This window comes from Cuculus canorus, chromosome 1, assembly GCF_017976375.1.
Source record: "Cuculus canorus isolate bCucCan1 chromosome 1, bCucCan1.pri, whole genome shotgun sequence".
Classification (NCBI taxonomy): Eukaryota; Metazoa; Chordata; class Aves; order Cuculiformes; family Cuculidae; genus Cuculus; species Cuculus canorus.
In genome coordinates, this window is record NC_071401.1 from 111,275,594 (window position 1) to 111,295,651 (window position 20,058).

Consider the following 20,058-nt stretch of genomic DNA (forward strand, 5'->3'; position numbering starts at 1 on the left):
ATGCTGACAGGTCGGTAGTTCTCAGGGTCGTCTTTTCTACCGTTTTTAAAAATTGATACAACGTTACCCATCTTCCAGTCACCAGGGACTTCTCCTGACAGCCATGACCTTTCAAATATCATGGAGAGTGGCTTGGCAACCACATCTGCCAATTCCCTCAGAACTCTAGGATGCATCTCATCAGGTCCCGTAGACTTATATATGTTCAGGTTCCTCAGGTGGTCAGGAACCTGATCCTCCTCTACTGTGGGAGGGGGTTTATCCCCCTAGTCACCATCTTGCTGTCCCATGACTGAGGAGGGGTGAGAAGAGCAGTTATTGGTGAAGACTGAGGCAAAATAGTTGTTAAGTACCTCAGCCTTCTCCTCATCTGTTGATACGTGATCCCCATTTCCAATCATCAGTGGGGGTACGTTCTATTTGACCTTCCTCTTTTGATTGGTGTACCTGTAAAAGCCCTTCTTGTTAGTCTTTACTTCCCTTGCCAAGTTCAGCTCCAGCCGCACATTGGCCTTCCTGACTTCATCCCTACACAACTGGGCAGCATCTCTATACACATCCCAGGCTCCCTGTCCCTACTTGTGCTGCCTGTGCAGTTCCTTCTTCTTTTTCAGTTTAACCAGAAGGCCTCGACTCAGCCATGCTGGTCTCTTCCCTTTCCTGCCTGATTTTCTGCATACGGGGACTGAGCACTCTTGCGCCTTGTAGAAAGCTTCCTTTAATAGTTTCCAGCTCTGTTCCCATCCCTTGTCTTGGAGGATCATGTCCCAGGGGGTCCTACCGAGTAATTCAAAATAAAGCTAAATGTTTGTTCCTTCCCTATCTTCAGTGGAGTATATAATTCGTTATATACTCATTACTGAGGACATTCTTTGTTTTGCGTTAGGGTTTTGACAGTTCTGCCACTAATCTATTCTGGCAAGTTGCATTACCTTGAATTTAATAACGAATTAGAACTATTTCCTGTCTCTATTCACTATATGTAGTACAATTATTTCAGCATAAAAATAGGGAGGTGAGAAAAAACCAGACCTCTACTATTTAACACCAATATGGGTCAGATAAATTCTCAAGTATTTTCATATCCATTATCAATTAGGCATTATAAAGTACTATGTTTCAAGGCAAATTAAACTTTCCAGGCCAGGTTATTCTTTCCATGAAAGCACTCCGCCAAAAGGAAGTTTTAATTTTCCTGACAACTTTCTCAGCATATAGAAAGATCCAGAGTTCTCATCCTGACCAGACTTGATATGTGTCATCCACAAGGGTTTTTTAATTGTTTCTAAGTAAACCAACTGATTAAACAGCATAGCCCACATGAAATCATTATTGTACATTCAGATCTTCAAAGGTCCCATTCCTTTTAAGTTTTCCCCTTAACAAGTTCTGGTTACTCACCAACTTAATAGGTCGAATTGACATGATGGTTTTACTGGACCCTCCCCAGTCAAAGAAACATTTATATTTTCCTTTCTCCAATACATATTGTTCTCCACAGAAATACTTCTGCTGATATGCGACCCACCTGGAGAATGACAGAAAAATTAAACAGAAAACATCACATTTTTCTGTGTAGTTTGATGAACACACAAACGAGTTAAATAGAACAATTCTCTTTGGAGTTTTCTTGATAAGCCCATCTGACAAACAGGGTAACATAAAACCCAATGAGAGGTGCAAAGCTGACACAGACTTGATTTTCTGCTTCTACATTGCAAATGCTACTCTGACAGACACATCTTTGGGCCTCTGCTTTTCTATCAAATATACATGCAGCACGAAATGATGCCTTGCTTAGAAGCCCACACAAAAGACACTTAATTGACAAGTTTTTGAATCTCTCACAGCTGAATCCTTAACTGTTCAGCATTCCCTGTCCAAGACATGGCTTTCTGCCAACCTGTCCAGCTCTTTCTAAGGAAAACGGTGTGAGAAGAAAAAGATGTAAATGAGGGAAGCCTTGATAGGATGAGATAAAGAAAGACAAAGAAGACAGAAATCCCCAACTTTGTGAGACCGAAGGTGCTCCTAGCTCTCCACAAATGCTCTGTGGCTGTGGCAGAAGTAGATAGAGGTCAGAGATGGCCACTTTTGGTGGTGCATTCCTCTCTCATGACACCAACACATGGGACTGTTATATTATGGATATTACAGGGCATCTCCTTTCTTAGTCCTTTTAGCATCTGTTAATGAATCCGTTTGTCATTCATTTGCCTAATGCTTTTCCAAACCTCCTGATACTACCTGCTACCACAGCCCACTTTTGCAGCAAGTTCCAGAAATTCACCTCCAGAATTTTGCATATCTCATTTATATCTCTCCTCAGCCACCTCTTCTCTAAATAGAGCTCAAACCTTTCATCCTTGCATCTCATCCTCGTGAGACACTGATAGCCAGTTTCTCCTGAGCAGTTAAAATTCCCCACTATTGCTACCAAAGTTTGAAGCTTTTTTAATCTTAACAGTTGCTGATACATATCACCATCAGGGTAGGCATGACAATGTTAATACTACTACTGTTCAAGTCTGGAACTTCAGCCCACATGATTCGATAGTGCCCTTTTCCCATAATATTTTATATTTTAGTACTTCAGATCATCCTTCACGTATAGTACCACTCCCACGTATGTAACAGCCTACTCTATCATTCCTATGGAGTTGATAGCTCCCGTTTGTCCTTCCTGCGAATCTTTGTGGTATCTGCTGCATCAGAGTTGTCATTTCATGCCAAGCATTTCAGTTCCTCCATACTACTATTTAGGCTTCTAATGTAAGTTTAGTCCTGTTACCATCAGTCAATATTTCAATATCTCAAGCAACAGACATTACAAATTGTCTAATTCATTACACCTTCTTTATTAATTGCAATTGTGCTGTTGATTTTCCTCCTGGATATCACACATGCACACCGAAAGTTAGCCAAGTCCACTCTGTAGGCTGCATCAGCTTCACCCAAGTACTCTTCCATACTCATTGCTTTAAGTCCCTACTTTTAATTTAGATAATTCTCTAAAACTTCTTTTAATTTTCAGTGCCAGCAGGCTAACTTTATCATGCATAAGGCATAGCCCATCCTTTCAGAACAGGTTTCACCTGTCCCAAAAGGTATCCCAGTTCTTAGCATACCTAAAATGTCCCTTCTGTATTACTGCCAAAGCTCCTAAACAACAGTCTATGCGATGCCTGGAGGGACATCACAAGTTTTCTGTAGTAACAAGAATGCCCAGCTGCAAGTCAAGGTGTAAGCATGAGATTAAGAGCAAAATACAATTTATTTTTTTTTCTTCCATTTAATAAGGAAACTAAAATAGACATCCTTCTCTCCCACATTTTACCACCTGTTCCATGTGAAATATGTTCTGTCAAAAGATATACCCCACAGATCTGTGCACAAAAATACTTAATACTTCTATCCATATATTTCAGTAGACTTACACTCCACTTCTCACAAGAATTGATTTCGTCTCTGGGCCAAATCCAGCCAGCTCCAAATCAGGGATTTCTTCATTGATGATGTCTAATGCTTTCCCATCTTCATCATCAGACTGAAAAAGTGCCACTGATGACTCTATGAAATCCTAGAGGGCAGCACAGGAGTTAGAAGACAGGTGTCACAGCTCAGTGACACTTTACAACATAAAAAATAGTGGTAGCCTGAAAGACAGTGTATTATAAAGAATTGAAGGGGCTTAGGTCCCTTGCGTGGATCTTTACAGAATATTTTGGCACTGAAGTGCCCAGCTAGAAGCCTGGCAATTTGATATGGCCTTCAGTGGTTCCCACTGAAGACAGGAAGAACCTGCTGCCCCTGAGCACGATCCTTTCATCTAGAAGGATGACTGAGATTGCAAAGATGCCTGTGTGGGAAAGACAAGGGTTGAGGATTTAGCACTGATCTTCTGACAGCTTCACAAATGACTTCTCCAAGCATTACCATGATAGTCTTTTACTTTAAGCTGTCCTTCCTCACCCCTTCCCAGCAACAAGGCAACAGTCACTGAGAGAAAAAGATTGGGCAAGATCACCTTTCTAGCACAAGGCGCTTGTGGTTTTTGGATACATCCATTGTATGACTAATAATTATAAAATAAATCTCACATGACGCTGTCATGTTCTCTCTTATATACCTGCGTGACATTTATTTATGCTTTCAGCTAGCATAGTTGCTTGACCAGATTATTTGCACAGCTTCTGATTATCTGAAGTTTCAAATTATTCTTCAGATTATTTGGGTTTCAGAACTCCAAAGTATTAACCACTTGGCAATGTAAGCACACAGTTGTGTCACTGCTTGGGAAAGGGCAAAACAACAATCCATTTGTTCCTTCTTCCTTTAACTTTTAACAAAAAGCGTGAGCTCAATTGAATTTCAGTGTTATTTAAACATCCATCAATGTTGTTAGAAGTTGAAAATAAGTTTTGCAAACAATAGAAAAGGCTATCAAGCAAATACAGGAGACGCAAATTCAAAGCTGTATGAGGACACTGTCGCAGGAACTATTGTACTAAATACTTGCTGTTGTAGCACTTACAAGCTACCAACCAGGGAACAGTATGCTGAAGGCTACACTGAGAAAACAAAGACTTAAACCAAGCCAAAGCCACTTAAGGCCAGGCCAAGCATGCAGCCAAAATCATTTGGTCAGGTGAATCTGACCAAATTGCTTCTTTTAGACACCATGCCTTTGCACAGGATTCAATCATAACGTGTAACAAAACCAAATTTTAGAATTAACACTGTGGCTCGGCCTCTCTGCTTTGTTTACAGAACACTGAAAAGTGATGGAATAAATTCTGTAGTAAAACTGGTTTCCCATCTATGTTAACCATCTCTTTTCATTTATTTGGAAAGTTGCAACTATTTCAGGTATACACTAGAAATTAAAGCGCCAGGTCAGGTAAAATCATCATGAACAACGGCAGCTTCAGACTACTTTTTAGAAAAAAATAACAGTGCAGTTTCAGTGCAAATGAAAAGCAGCTACCCTTAACAGTCCTAAAGCAAGGACTTACTGAGAGTTTCTGAAAACTCATTCATATCAAGTCTGCACATAATTTCTTTGACTAAATGTATACTACTGAAATATACCCTCAATTATAATTAAATTTAAAACATGTTTCAAATTCAGCCATCATTTTTTCTCCTTAAATTTCCACTACAGCTTCTCTTACAATAAGCAACAAGAGAAAATACTTAAAACAGACTTTCAGACCAAGGCAAATTATTTTAGACGTGAAGACATTAGTGGGGAGCTCCAAAGGCAATGCACTCTGCTCCACTGAAAGAGACTCAGAAACTTTGCTCTTTCCCTGAACATGACAGCTTCACAGGTTCTCTCACTTCATACTGCAAAGAAGAATGAAATGCATCTGTCCCCTAAACCAGCACACAGTACAAACTGCTGTCTGCCCTCAGGAATGAGTCCTGCATTTGATTCCTCTGTGTCCACTACAGACACTGATAACAGAGCTGGGACTACGCTGGATAATATAATTCTATGAGTCCTTTTTATCCCTGTTTTCAAACCACTCCCTGAATCCCCACACTAGAGCTCGTGACTCTTTACAGCAGAAATATTTAAGACAGACAAAAACTGAAAGGTCTCGCAACATGCCTACACGTGTGTACATCTTCACCAGCGGGTGGGGAGGGGTGACTGGCAGCAATCACCCTTTTGTGCACGATGTCTAACTTTTCTGATTTGTCAGGAAATTAAATTCATGCCTCAGCTCAACTGCAGTCACTGGTATGCATACAGAAACACGAGATGGATTTTCCTAGCGCTAATAAGCTCTGGTGGAACCTGTCATGTTGAGCGTCGTAGCACAGAAACATCTGCATAGCTTTGCATAGCACTAAGCCACATCGACAGAGCCAGTACTGACACAGGCTAATGAGGTACGCCATACCCAGCCTGGCTCTCTGCAGAGCCCTTTACGTGCTTCTGCACCATGCTCCCTGCTTTGGGAGCACGGCACGAAGACATTTGATCTGACTGCCTGGAGCTGACTCAGGTACACAGGGCTCATTAGCTTCAGCTTCATGCCGTGTGAGCCAGGCTGAATTGTTTTCAGGTCGTGGGCTGGCCTTAAAGCTAACAGAGTCAAGGTCAACAAGTGCCATGCTTGAATTAAAAAAACCCAAACATCTGGCTGGACTGGCCCCTACATGAGACTGTATAAAGAGCAGAGTCAATGCCCAGCCCCACTACCTACCTAAATTGAATAATGCAATTCAGCTACACTTCACAAAGTCCTTAATCTTCTACACAGACTCTTGAATTAATTTGACTAAAACAGAATTGCTGGGGAAGAGCAATAACAATCTGGTACCCAGGAACATCCCCAAAGAGTCTGAGACCGTTGAAAGCTTTACCACCCTTCTCCTGATAGAATTTCTGAAATTATGGAGAAGAGCTTGTACGTTCGCTGTGTGACAAGCTGCCTTAGGCACACAGAACTAGTTTTGGATTTTTTCCCTTGTCCTTTTGAAAACAAAGTTTGCTTCTAAATGGTTTTAAAAAAACTGACCTTAGGTATCACATACAAAGTCACAAAGAGAGCATATGGCAAGCCTGAACACTGACATATGTCTTGCACATCAGAGGGAGGCGGTCAATCTGTTGGTCAAGCTGAACAACAAAATGCCAGCGCCATTAGTCATTTTATTGGCAACTACCTCATTGCCTTTAGTTATGCTGCAGTTTGTGGAAAGGTATTACTTACATTTTTATTATCAATATTAATAGGTTTTATACATACGTATCATATATATTTATATGCCAATTTGTATGATTTATGAGTGCGAATGATACATGTTTTTAAAACATTAATCATTTGGGCATCCTGACTGTTCTAGGCATGAGTCAAATTAAATACGTGCATATATGTGGAAGGTCATCCCTGCTATGCACGTGCACAATTTTAAGCTTGTAATTATGTCCTTTGCCAAGAGGAAGATTTAAAAAAGATCAATTCAAGTTACTCAAGTATCCTACGTATATGCTGAAAAGAAAGAAAAACTAAGAGTAGTCAGCAACTGAATAGGATTATGCACATTCAAAATGAGGAGTTCAGAAAATTCCTGCCTGTTTTTCTTAAAACTTGAAAATAAATTATTTTGAGAAATTTTTCTTCAATTCCATTTATCCTCTTATCTTTATCTTAAGTTACATGATAGATTCTGGTTATAAACATAGCTTTTCCTATGTGCCCGTCATAAAAGTCAAACCTGCAAATAAGAAATTTAAGCATGGCCTTTTTGGCTTCACATTAATTTTTTTTTAAAAAAATTATTTTTGTTTTTTCAATGACTGTTGAGATAATGAGTTTGTGCAAAATGCCTATCTTCAAACTTCACAAAGTTTCTGGCTCAGAAATATCAGATGTGGAGGTGAGTAATCTGAGTATACAAGACTAAGTAATCTCAGAGTGAATAAACTAATTTCAAAAGCAGCCACTCTGCAGCTGTGAAGCCTATAAATTCCTGTTATACTAAAAAAAACCTCAAGACCCAAACAAATGAAAAAAAACCCCAAACCAAAGGAAATCATAAAGAAATTCTAATCCCATGTTTCCCCATCACTAAAAAGTAACTTTACTTCTAATACCAGACTCTGATACAGTTTTTATTATTATTTCATCTTTGCTCCCACTAAGGATGTTTTAATTGCAGGGATTTTTTTTTTTTTTTACCACGATTATTTTTGATGCCAAAATTTTCTGGCACAAAAATTGCAGAGACAGAGGGTAATGCTGCTTTAAGGCTTGCAACAGCTGCTGTGCTAAAAAGCTATTTTTATTTTAATAAAGAACTACACTGTACACTGATGTATGTTAAACTTTTAGAAAATTCTGTTCTAGAGGTTCAAACAGCTTGAATTGCAGAAAAATGTGGAAAATCTGGCAGGTGGACAGGGAATTCTGCACGATACATTCTTTGTATAAACTTTCTAAAGGCTACTTTGCTTCTACTTTACAATGTATACAATCTAGTCTAAATTTCAGCAAGTAGGAAAAGAACAAGAGTGAACTTGGGCAAAAGAGAGAATCACTGAAACCAAGAGAGCTATACCATACGTGGAAAATAGCCTTCCTTTTTATGTAAAGAACTGTGCATAATCGGTGTAAAAGTCATAAAAGTACTTACAGCCTGAAGGAATCGGAAAGATAGGATACTGTCAGTTCCCCCCCATAGGTGTCTGTCTTCATAATTTCCCTCCTCCAGCAAGTACTGACGGCCTTTGTAGCGTTCCTTATCATAGGCAACCCACCTACAGCAACCACACAACAAAAGAAAGACAAGTAACTAAAAGCAGAACAACTGCACATGTGATTTTGCATAACAAATAAAAAGGAGAAGAGAACATCCTAAGTTCGCTAAAATGAGCATCACAAAACAAACAAAGCAATGCTTGTTTGAAATCACAACAGGAATCCATGAAGTGTTCTGTGTGGATCAAAATCTCACCATGTGATTCTTCCTCCAACAACGCTTTATTTGTGTGCCTCCTCTCAGTCTGCCAATACCAATATTTGATACTACAGAGGCTGGTATGCATCTAGTGGCCAAACACTGTAAACCACCAATTGTTAATGAGAAAAAACAAGCAGCTGATCTCCTCAGTGTATGAATAAATGACAAGGTTCCACCCTTCCTGGAGCTGGTGACAAAATTAATAGATTTAAGCAGAAAAAAATTTTACCTGCTCACGTTTTTTCCTGCTCTTATCTAAGAGCATAGATATGAATAGCAAATTGAATACATACAATATACTGTATATGGAATATATTTTAGCACTGAGGGAAGAAAACTTTTCAAAGAATTTTGAGCAAAAGGCTTAATTGAAAGAAAGCACTTCCACATCAACTTTGAAAGCTCTAATGGATCTTAATTTGAAAAAGTGCTTCTCCATGCTTCTTTCTTTCTTGGGAGCACTTCCTTCATTAAAGCTCCTTTGCAAGTATTAGAACTGCTATAAAAATTCTGTTGGCATTGAAATCTGGCAGGCAGGGATAGCTTTACTTTGAGTATAATTTGGTTTACATTAATTCAGCCGTTTAATTTACTACAGTATTAAAAATAAAAGCCACCGCAACAGAGAGAATAGTGACTTTTAATAATTCGAAGCTTCAAAGCAGATAGGTAATATATAATATATTTATGAACAGATTCATAGAATCATAGAATGGTTTGGCTTGGGAGTGACCTCAAATATCATCCAGTTCTAATCTCCCTGCCATGGGCAGGGACACCTCCCACTAGAGCAGGCTGCTCAAGGCACAATCCAACCCGGCCTTGCACAATTACATTTAGTTTTAATTTGGTACTTGCAAGATTCTGACAACAGCCCGAAAGGATGTATGTTACCAAATCTTTGTATTGAAGTATTAACACTGAAATCCTCTAAGAAAAAAATTAAAGTCTCTGTAAACTATTTTATTGTGAAGCTCTTTGCAGAAGCAACCATCTTGCATGCTTTTAAACAGTCTCATCCTGCGGGGCCTTAGGAGAGGCTGACAGAACAACGTGTGGGGTTGGTAGCTCTCTAGAATAGCTGGAGTTGAGTCTACCTTGTGAAGCAGTCCACCTAAGGACAGTCCTTTCTGTGCGTGTGTGTGACAGAGAGAGGGGCAGGGCAACACAATCTATCTGACGCCTCAGCAACAGAAAATAAGGGTGGATTCTTAATTACAGATCACAGGTGGCAAAGGAAAACCATTAGGACAATAAAACTGTTTATAGACTTCAGAGGCGTTAAAATGTCAAATTGAAGACTGACTACACCTACCTAAGGTCATTTTGGTAAATAAAGCAGAGATGATCAGAAGTATAAAGCAATATAAATTAGAGCTCTGTGAGAATGCTGCCATTAAGAAACAAAGTGGCCTAGTTTATTGGCATCCAAATGGTAACCACTGACTTCACGCTTCTCACACACACTTAGTTTTACCTTCCTATATTACCTTAGGTAGATAAGCCATATGGAGAGGTGGTTTTATCCAAGGCTGATGACTGACAAGAGAAATATATACTCCTTTCTTTCCAAAATATTTGACACGTGAGAGATTCTAAATTCCCCTCCGTTTTCACTTCTTAGCATTTAGTTATGATTTCCTATATTAAAGTAAATAAATACAAAAGTGAACCATACTTACACTCCTCCAATTACACGTATTGATCCAATTTCCTGAAACTCCTCTTCGCTATGAAACACAGCTGGGACAGAACTGACGTTTTCTGAAAACTCTTTGGACCATCCTCCAAAGTGAGTTTTCTCATATATTATAATCTAGAAAACATGATGTTGAAGAGTGCTTTGAGTATGCCCTGAGAAGTAATTTGAAGTTTGGGTGTGTGCACTAGTACAGTATGTGGAAGAATCCTTCCCCCACAACTCCAACAAGCCAACATATAAAGAAAATTCAGGGTTGCATTCTCCAGCCCTTCAGATTCTTAAGTGCTGTTGAAGCTGAAGAGACTCTATCTGGATTTAGATGGACTTGTCATGCTATTTGCAGAGATTTCCACAGAAGGATACTTATTCACACAATTCTATATACATAAATGCACTCTGCAGCTACATGATTAGGATTTATCCTGTAATCCTATGCTTGGGCAGTGCATATTACCCTGCAGCGATTCCTACCTGGTAAAAGCTAGACACACTGAGCTTGACCCCTCAAAAATAGACAAGAGGTGTTTCTCTGTACTTTGCTGAAGTTATTTTGGTTACTGCAGTTAACATACCCTCTGGGTCCCTCATCTGCCAAACTGCATACACCAGCTATTAACAGTACTAATATTTATTGCAATATTTATTAGAAAATCTCCTGAGTCTTGTATATATTTGTATAATTAGAATTTAACCAAAGCATTTGCATTCCTATGGAGAACTAGAAAAAAGAGAGAGAAGGAGCTCTGGATTAGCTTTCTGCTCCTCAAATCACAGAAGGGTCACAGTTATGACTTTTGTATTGGGATCATGTATGGGAAGGAAGGGTCTTATTCCTGTCCCATCTCTCCTTGCCCACCCACTTTTTTTTTTTTTTTACATAAACTTGGTATGTTAAATAGAAACATCTCTCCTGACCCCTTTCCATTACAGTGGTTGATGTGTCAGTCAGTCAAACACACTTTATGTTGTAAAAGCTTTCCAGTTCTTCTGTAGGAAATTCACATTCTCCTCATATGTGAAAACCAAACTACTACTGCTATTTCATCTCATGAAACTGTTGTAAGAAAGTGGACTTAACAGCACTAGTGAATTTTCATTCAGCAGCAAACACTGAACACTTATTAAAACATCACATACCTAACAAAATGAAAATGGCCTTAATAAAGATTTTATCTTTCCAGTGTGCTCACATTTTATTCTCAGTGTCCTCACTGCTTACCTTTACATTCATTGGCATCTGTACCTTTAGTCCACCCTAAAAAGATAGGGGAAAAAAAATGTATTTATACAAAACTTAAAGTTATACTTCGACATATATTGTACAGTACTATCAAAGCATGAAGTCCTTGTAGTCATATTCACTATTTTCAGTGTTGGCCAAATAAAAAATAGTTTAAATATTGTGGCAATTCATAAAAGCCAGGGATACAATAAACCCGATCTACAAACATCATCAGTGCATTGACAAGTCTGCAAAGGTGCAAGCAGTTTTAAAATACTTTTTTTGTGGTCTATTAGCATTCTCAAGCAAATATTGTCTTTGTTTTTTTTTTTTTTAAACTAATTCACATTGACAAATTTTTAAAATGTAACTTTTTACGCTGTGTTGTGTATATGTCAAGCTTCTCAAGCACAAATGATGAAACACTAAGCAACCATAATACAGACAGAAAATGTAGACTGACATATTCACGTCTATGGTCAAACAGCAAACACAACAAATGCATTATCTCTGGAAATATTAGCAAATGATATTCTGTGGGGGAATAAGACACCTATCTCCCATGAGCAACTAAAAAGACAGCTGTTAGGTCTTATTCCTTTGTGGCTTTTAAACCATCTTCCTGTAGACTTGCTATGTATATAGTAGAATTATGTGTTATACCACTCCATGTCTCTTTCATATTTAGATCTACAGGCTCTCTATAAAAACAAAAGTTAGCTGCACCTCCCAAGACTTTTGTGCAATGTGTGGTCACAGGAATACTACTGGGTATTTTTCAACAATAAACTCCTCAACTAGTCTTCCACCTCCAACAGATTCTCACTGTACCGTTAAAAAAGAAAATCAACAACTTCTGAAGAGCTTTTATAGCTAATCAATTAGCGCTGTTTGTAATATAATTACTAGTCTTTCAGTTTTGCCTTATTTGATCTGTCCTCTGACAACAGCAGTTTCCCAGGAAGACATCTTAGTAAATTAGATGCCTTCTCTGACTTTGTGCTTTTACTTGGACAGATGTGGGAGCCCAGGAAGTCGTGGCACGAGCGAATGCCATGCCATAACAATACTGCAAGGGCAATGTGGTGTGAGAAGACTGTTACACATATAAGGAATAACTCCGAAAGGATTTCAGAATCTAACTTATTTTTAGATCAAAACTGGTGGAGGATCAATTGTAAGAAAAAGAAGGCATATCCTATTAGGGAACTGTGAACTCCTCACCATTTTTAAGGGACGCAGAGATTTCACATCTGCTGAAGGAATTTCAGATGGTGAATCGCATACTTCCAAAACCTTCATCTCTCCCTTGTAATTAATGTCTGAATAAGCAAGCCATCTATAATAGTAAGGATAAAGGGCTTATTAATTTCATCAGATACATTACAAATACAATGATCTCATTAAAATTATTTTTCTTTTTGAACTCAGAGCTAGACAATATGTTTTAGATACTGCCAGCACAGCAAACCCATACTCTAAATACACTGGCAACATCAATGCAAAGAAGACCTGTGATATTTTTTCTCAATCCAAGCTAAACGTGAATGAAAGAGCATAAAACTACCAAATTGTTTACTTACTTTAAGCAGCCAGTTTGGTTTTTGTACACTCATAATTTAACAACATATTGAGAATGAGAGACTTGGATCAAATTTTACCAAGGATTGCCACCTTAGGAATTAAAAGTGAAATGTCAAATGTCAACCTCTTATTTTTTTCAGGGGAAATTATGAAAATATAATTTACAACACTCCTTTCGAAGGCAGGCTACCATGATTTTAACATGAAGATTAAAAACACTGAGACTCCTTCAGATTGTAAAATCAGAAAGAAAGCTGAATGTAGAAGTTGGACGCAGTGTTAGGAGACCAAGTAAGGAATGGAGGAAGAGGCATTAAGCCATATGGAAAATTACTTTCTTAAAATGGCACACACAGACTATAAGCAGTTAAAAGTTAGATTAAGTTCTATCAAAACTAGGACAAAACTTTGTTTTTAATGCCTTCACTACCCAAAGCTTCGCATGCATGTTGTGAGACTGTGAAAGGAAGGTTTGGCTTACATGGAAAGGCAAACTCGAGATTCTCTAACAGAACAGCCAATGTCATTCTGCAATGATTTACGAGAAGAGGAATAGAATTATCAGACTTCAAGAATTGTAAAGTGTTGGCCACTTACCCAGGAAACAGGCTATTCTGCTCAATACAGGAAAATCCTGGGCTACCAAGAGGCCTGCATCATATTGCATCATCACTCACTAGAAAGCCAGGATATAACTTGAGGAATGCCTTGATGATGTAATATTCATTTTCTGGTATTCAGCCATAGTGTTATAACAGGATGGGTGATGAGGGAGACAGTCTTTGTTCTCCAGTGAACTAAAAGCTAATTATAGCTGAGCTGCTGCTTCTATTTATAAAGCTACTCAGAGATGGAATTATAGAAGACTTCTGCCAGGAGCCCACACAGCACAATAATGAAGTGTAAAGCTGGGGCTATATAGTACGTGTTAATTGATTTGTAGCAAAACCCCCCAAATATTGTCCCTATTGCTGACTGACCTTCATCTTACGATGTTACCACTCTATCTGCTGGCAAAATGCTATTAAAGAGGTTCAGTACTCACACTCCTGATTTGACACTTATATAAGGGTTTTTCTCAACATCCAGTTCTTCTAAATTGGCAACTGCAGTCTGTATGCAGACAGGAAGTCCCTCTGTACCACCATCTGCCGGGCAGAACTCTACCTCTGGAACGTCACAGTCCTGTGGAAACAAATCAAAGTATAAGGCTTAACCCACCCTCACAGTGTCCCACTGCTGTGGAGGAAGGACCAGAAACATTTCCTCCTTCTTTCCCATCTTCTCACCCTTCTAATCTCTATCTCTGGGCTTCATACTGTGGGAGGTTTTTAAATGAAAACTGGAATTTTTAGAAGACCTAGGGGAAGTAAATTTCCAGCTCCTACTAAGTTTCAAAGAAAAGTTATAGATTTATGCCTGTTGGACTACCTTCAAAAAGCTGTTTACAATACTCTCCATGCATAGCACCTCACAGTATTTACTGGTAGATAAAACTGTATATATAATACTGCTGACTTTTTTTTTTTTTTTACAAAAAAGACAGTGCTTCCATAACACACACATCAATACATGTATGACACAGGCATAACTATAACGTTCTAGGAATGTTAAGTACTTAATTCCGCACCCCTCATTCAGTGATAATTGAGCTATGTAATGCATCCGACTATGGTTTCAAGCAATACGAGTTAAATTTTCTATCATGTTACATAAATCTACAGCATTTTAGACAAATAAAAAAAAAAGAACAGTACTGGAAAATATTTAAGTAGACATTTTAGCAGGTTTTCTGTAACCATGGAGCAACAACCTCTGCTACCTTACTGACAGTTTTCTACTGATATCTATCATGCTGAAGAACAACTTGTTGAGCATGACTGTCTCTAGATTTTGCAGGGATTTTATTGAGCCATATTAATTTAATAATATTTATACAAAATGCATTGCCAACACATTTGTAGCACTCAAACACATAATGAATCAATGAGGATCTTCCATGAGGCTTTGCTTCAGCGGTGCACCGCAGAACAGTCTTTCTGTTGCAGTGAAAGGCAGCTAACGTGCTTACACAGTTTGCTCAGCTGCAGCTGGAAACTATCAGTGATAACTTCACAGCACCTTATCCTCCTGACACGCAGGACCATTTGCATTAGGCCAAAGGACTTTGACAGAATAAAGAGACTCTGAAATCCCCAAACGTCTCTGAAGGAAGATGCCCCTTGCATGTGCACTAGAGAAGCATGAGGTGACTCTGAGGGTGCACTCAGAGAAGCACCTGGTTACTGGATTTGTTAAGGACCAGGCAGGGCCATATCACACCAGAGATCCCACACAGCCTGTGGCACCTACCAGAACCAAAAGGCAAAACATAAGAGCTTACAGAGAAACCCAGAAACAGCAAACAACAGCTTTTAAAGTTACAGTACCTCACTCCTCATGACAACACCAGCTCGTTCTCCCTTTTCACATAGGCTTTGAACTTTCAAATGATGGAGTAACAACCAACCTAGAAATGCATCTCTTCTTGGCTAGCAAAGGTCTTTCAGTAGTTATTTAACTGTCAGCAACAAATGTGGCAATTATAATAGATGGACTTCAGGATCACTTTTCACTTTCCTCATGAGACCCAAAGTAACACTGTATACTGTTTTGGCAACTCTCCCTCATACACAATCTTGTTTCCTCTGTATTGTAACTTGCAAACAATGCACGTTATTTGTTTTCAGAATAAAAACTGCAATACTATAATTTTTATTTTCAGATAAGCAAAACTAGAAAAACAAGGAGAAAATACTTGTAGTACGATGCTACTTTACAGCAAAATGCTAAGGAACACCATTCCTCAGACAAGTTTAAAAAAAAAAAGCCTCCTCATAGTTTTCACATGTGTATGCATCTGATTAAATCACAGTTAAGAAATATTTGAAGTTTTTGTTCTATTAATATCTGATCCATGAGAAGGCTGAAATCTGTGAATCCAACAGTGAAGCTTGAAATTGAGAATCAGAAGTTGCACCTATAAGAATTCTACAAATGATGATGCTAGACTCTTAATGGTTTCAGATAAATTCTGAAACAAAGTACCTACAAGACTAGACAAGTGGCAAAATAAAGTATCTTTGCCTGCGGGTTCAGACAGAATACGAGACAGAGTATATTTAATTTTAAATCACTATGAGGTGTCTTTTTTTCATTTGAAGATCGGAAAAAGCCAGTCTACATTCTCTTTTCAAGTTTGCTTTCCTGACTCTGAAGATCATGAGGCAGGCTCCACCTCAACTAGGCTAGGTAAAGCCCAAGCACTCGTAATAAAATCTCTCCCTATTTATCACTATCTCCCTTCAGCCAGATTTTGACTGACATAAAAAAACCCTACTCATTGCAGTGTGTTTTTTTTTTAAATGTACTAGATTAAGTCCACAAAGTCCTTTGATGAAATGTCATACAGTAAACTGAGGTCTCCATCAAAAGCAACTCAAATATCTATTTTTAAAGGTCATAACAGGTTTGAGCAAGAAGTGCGTTACGTTTTCCATCACATTTAAAAAAAAAAAAATCACAAATATACATTTTCACTTAAATACTGAATAGAATCTACATGTATTAATTCACAGACTGCAGAAAATGGTAAAATTTAGTAGTACTGTATGAGGTGAACACTATGTATTTGCAGATGTACACTCAAGTACTATGCCATTAATTTATATAATTTAAGCATGTAAACTTCAGATGGGGATATATTTGCCCTAGCACATTCGTATTTGCCTGAGCATATTTAATAGGCATCATTACTTTCAGAGTCTTCTTTAACCTTCCTAATAAAGCCACCATCTTGAGAAACCAAATGAAAACCACACAAACACGATAGCATTCAGGTTGAGAATTAGATCCTTCAGTTGAAGGCCTTTCATTTGCAAGGCGTCAAGATTTTCAAATAAAGTACCCGCATGCAAAACTATTACCATGCAAAGCTACTACCACAGTGTTTCAGGCCAGATCTGAAACTGGAAAGTTTCCTCCCTTTACCCCCTGGGCCCTGCCACCTCCATCACAAGCAGTCAAAACTCATGCATATTCATTATCCTACTGACATCTCAGGCAAAAACAGAATGAAAAGCACAGCAAACATATTAGGTAGTTGCGTTCACTTCCAATGATGATACGCAACCAGCAAATGCTTAGATAGGTCATCGCCGCCAGGCAGCCCACTCTGTCTTCTTTTATTCTGCAGTACTCTCCTCCTACCTCCAATCAGTCATCCTGAGTGCCTGTACTTCTCTCCCCATCTTTTGCAAGCAGAGGTGTTTACAAAAGCACAAAGAATACTCTCGCTAGTTTGCAGAGAACAGATGCCTTCAAAACAGCGACATGTCCCTCAGCAGAAACGCTAAGGCTTCTCCTGAAGAGAGTTAAGATGACCCTCAAGATCTTAGCATTGAATATTACTCTTCAGTGGCACCTCTGACATTTTTCTACTTCGACCAAGAGCTCCACTGTGAGTAAGAGATCTAGAGCTTTCAACGGGCTTCTGGCTATTGACCCTTCCTCCAGATCTATCGTTACAGCACTAACAGCACCAGCAGGGCTAAATAGTTTCAGCACTGTTAAGTTTTCTTCTTGGAGCTGTAAGCTGTGATGACCATAGTAATCAAAATAGTCTACATAAATGAGGTACCCTTTTATGTCAACAACAGGACAAAGAATGGCTAAAGCCATTCTTAAGGTTGTTAAGCTAAATGCCGAAACAATGATGAGAATAATCTATTGAAAACCAGGCTTAATTAGTTCTGGAATTCAGACAATTGCTTTTTAATATAGTCTAGGCACATATCTTACTTTTGAGATGTGGTCTGTCCTTGGGACACGCCAACTTCTGCAGCATTTTTAATTTTAAATCTTACTCTCTGTTGGTCCTTCAGCCTTTTTTTACCTATTCATAATTCTTCCTTCCAGTTCTTCACCTCTATACCACTCTTGCTACTACTCATCAGCACTAAACCAAACTACAGGACTCAACAGGGCTGGTAGTAAAATAAAATAATATCAAAGAAATGAAGGATTACTGTCCTGTAAATACTAACTAGCAGATGAGAATTCGAAGCTCCTGGGTGTCCTCCTATGGCATCTGACAAAGTAGTACCTGTTTGAATTAATAACTTCTTTTCACCTAGCAAACCACACAAAAGAAACACATGCTGGGTGCTGTAATGGGGATGTTCCCAGTATTAAGAGCTTTGCTTAAGTGGAGTCCACAAGGAATGCAGCTATTCGCTGCCTAACCATCTTGCAGACAGAGATTATAAACTGCTGTTTCAGATCTCTTGTCACATTACAAAACAGTGGTTTACAGGATTACTCCAGAATTGAAACATCAGCAACTCTTCTTAGCTCTTGTTTTTGGGAAAGTGACATTTAGCACCATCTTTCAGCTTCCAGAAACAGACAGAAAAAGCCCTCCAATTCCATATGATCAATACATGTATTTGCAGTAGACTATAAAACTGATTTGGCTAAACGTACTGTGCTGTAGGAGCTGCATTGAAACTGCATGTGCAGGCAGATTTTGCTACCCTAAGTTCATCTTGACTTGCCTTAGCTGAATCCAGGCTCCCCACTACTTCAAACACGTCTTCATTTTACTAGTTGCATGATCTGTTGCATTCCTTTGAGATCTTTTATCCCCCCCCTTCTAAGTTCCTTCAGATTAAACACACATGGATACATCTTAATGATAATTCTCATGGTAAGTCAAGCCACAGGCTAATCACAAAGTTAACGGAACCTTTGCTTTTAGTGGAGGCTCGAAGCCAAATCAGAGCACAATGCTACTGGCAGACTGTTTCTCAGCAAAATAACATCTTCCAGTAAAAAATAAAAATAATATTAAATGTACCTCCTACAGTTTCTTTGGTAAACATCTGTTTTTGTCTTCTTCACAAGCCATATTCTTCTCAAATATTTAGCCAGTTTTCAAATCTGCTAACTCAAGGCATCGAAGCAGCCATGAAACAAGTACCATAAAAAAGCCACTTGAATTTACAAGACAAGCCAGACAGCCTGGACACACAACCAGTATGAACAAACCAGGCAGGAGATAAGCCACTAAGCCACCCAGCCAATGAAAAAGAGAATGACAGTAAAACATGTTATCCTGCAGATCTCAAGCACACGAGCTGCCTGAAAAACAGCTATTTCTCAATTAAAAGCAATGCCCATGTTTCATAAAACAAACAGACAAACAAACAAAAAAAGGTAGTGCTTTGGCAAACTACCTTCTAGAAGTAGTTCCACGGCAGCTGGAGTCCAACCTAAAAAAGAGGGATGCTTTCATGATTCAAAGTTTAGAGGCCAAAAATCGATATGGTGAGTTCCACACCAGCTTTATACAGGCCTGTGGACTAACAGCAAAAGTCCTCCCAACCTACTCTATCTCCTAGAGGTTCAAGTTATATGAGAAAGTGTTGATTATTGAACTAGTGTACAGTAACAAAGCTTTCCATCCGTGTTCCATACAAATGAGCCACATACTGGAAGAAGAACAATGCTCAAACATACTTAACTGTTATTACAAAGATTTTTATCAAGCATGATGAAGCTAACCATGGTCTTTCCTTTCTAACATTTTTCTTTGATAACCAAGACAAACCCAGCTTCCATCTGCTTCAGATCGCAGTTCTATGTTATTGTGGTATTTCTTTAACTATCTAGCTGCCTTTCACATTGTTGATCAATATTCATATTCCATATTGGTAAAGTACTTGAATTTGTTTAGCTCAAATGAATGTTTAACTTCATTACTCATGCCCTCAGCCAGCCTCTTTTGAATTTATTTAATAAGTCTTTAAGAGAATGAAAGAGTATTTCTAATTGTTATGACATTATGCCCCTGTATTAATGATAAAACGGTTATAAATTTTAAAATGACCTCTACATCAATGGAGAACAAACATCACTTTTTCTTAAAAACTTTCACATTATGATACAAATGACAATTCACTCACAATAAAGGGCCATTGCCCTGGGAATAACTGGAACGTTGTGCTAAACAACAAGACCACTAAGTCGTCTT

The 20,058-nt window shown here is 38.5% G+C and overlaps 1 protein-coding gene across 1 annotated transcript in view; it reads right to left on the minus strand.

The window, feature by feature from the left end:
* The window catches only part of CRYBG3 (crystallin beta-gamma domain containing 3), a 94,773-nt gene that overhangs the window by 25,018 nt on the left and 49,697 nt on the right, over positions 1-20,058 (minus strand). The window contains exons 8-14 of the mRNA XM_054080455.1: positions 14,032-14,171; positions 12,627-12,741; positions 11,400-11,435; positions 10,161-10,294; positions 8,152-8,275; positions 3,438-3,580; positions 1,402-1,528 (exon numbers count right to left, since the gene is read on the minus strand). Coding sequence (XP_053936430.1) covers positions 1,402-1,528; positions 3,438-3,580; positions 8,152-8,275; positions 10,161-10,294; positions 11,400-11,435; positions 12,627-12,741; positions 14,032-14,171 — 819 coding nt within the window. The remainder of the gene's footprint in view (positions 1-1,401; positions 1,529-3,437; positions 3,581-8,151; positions 8,276-10,160; positions 10,295-11,399; positions 11,436-12,626; positions 12,742-14,031; positions 14,172-20,058) is intronic.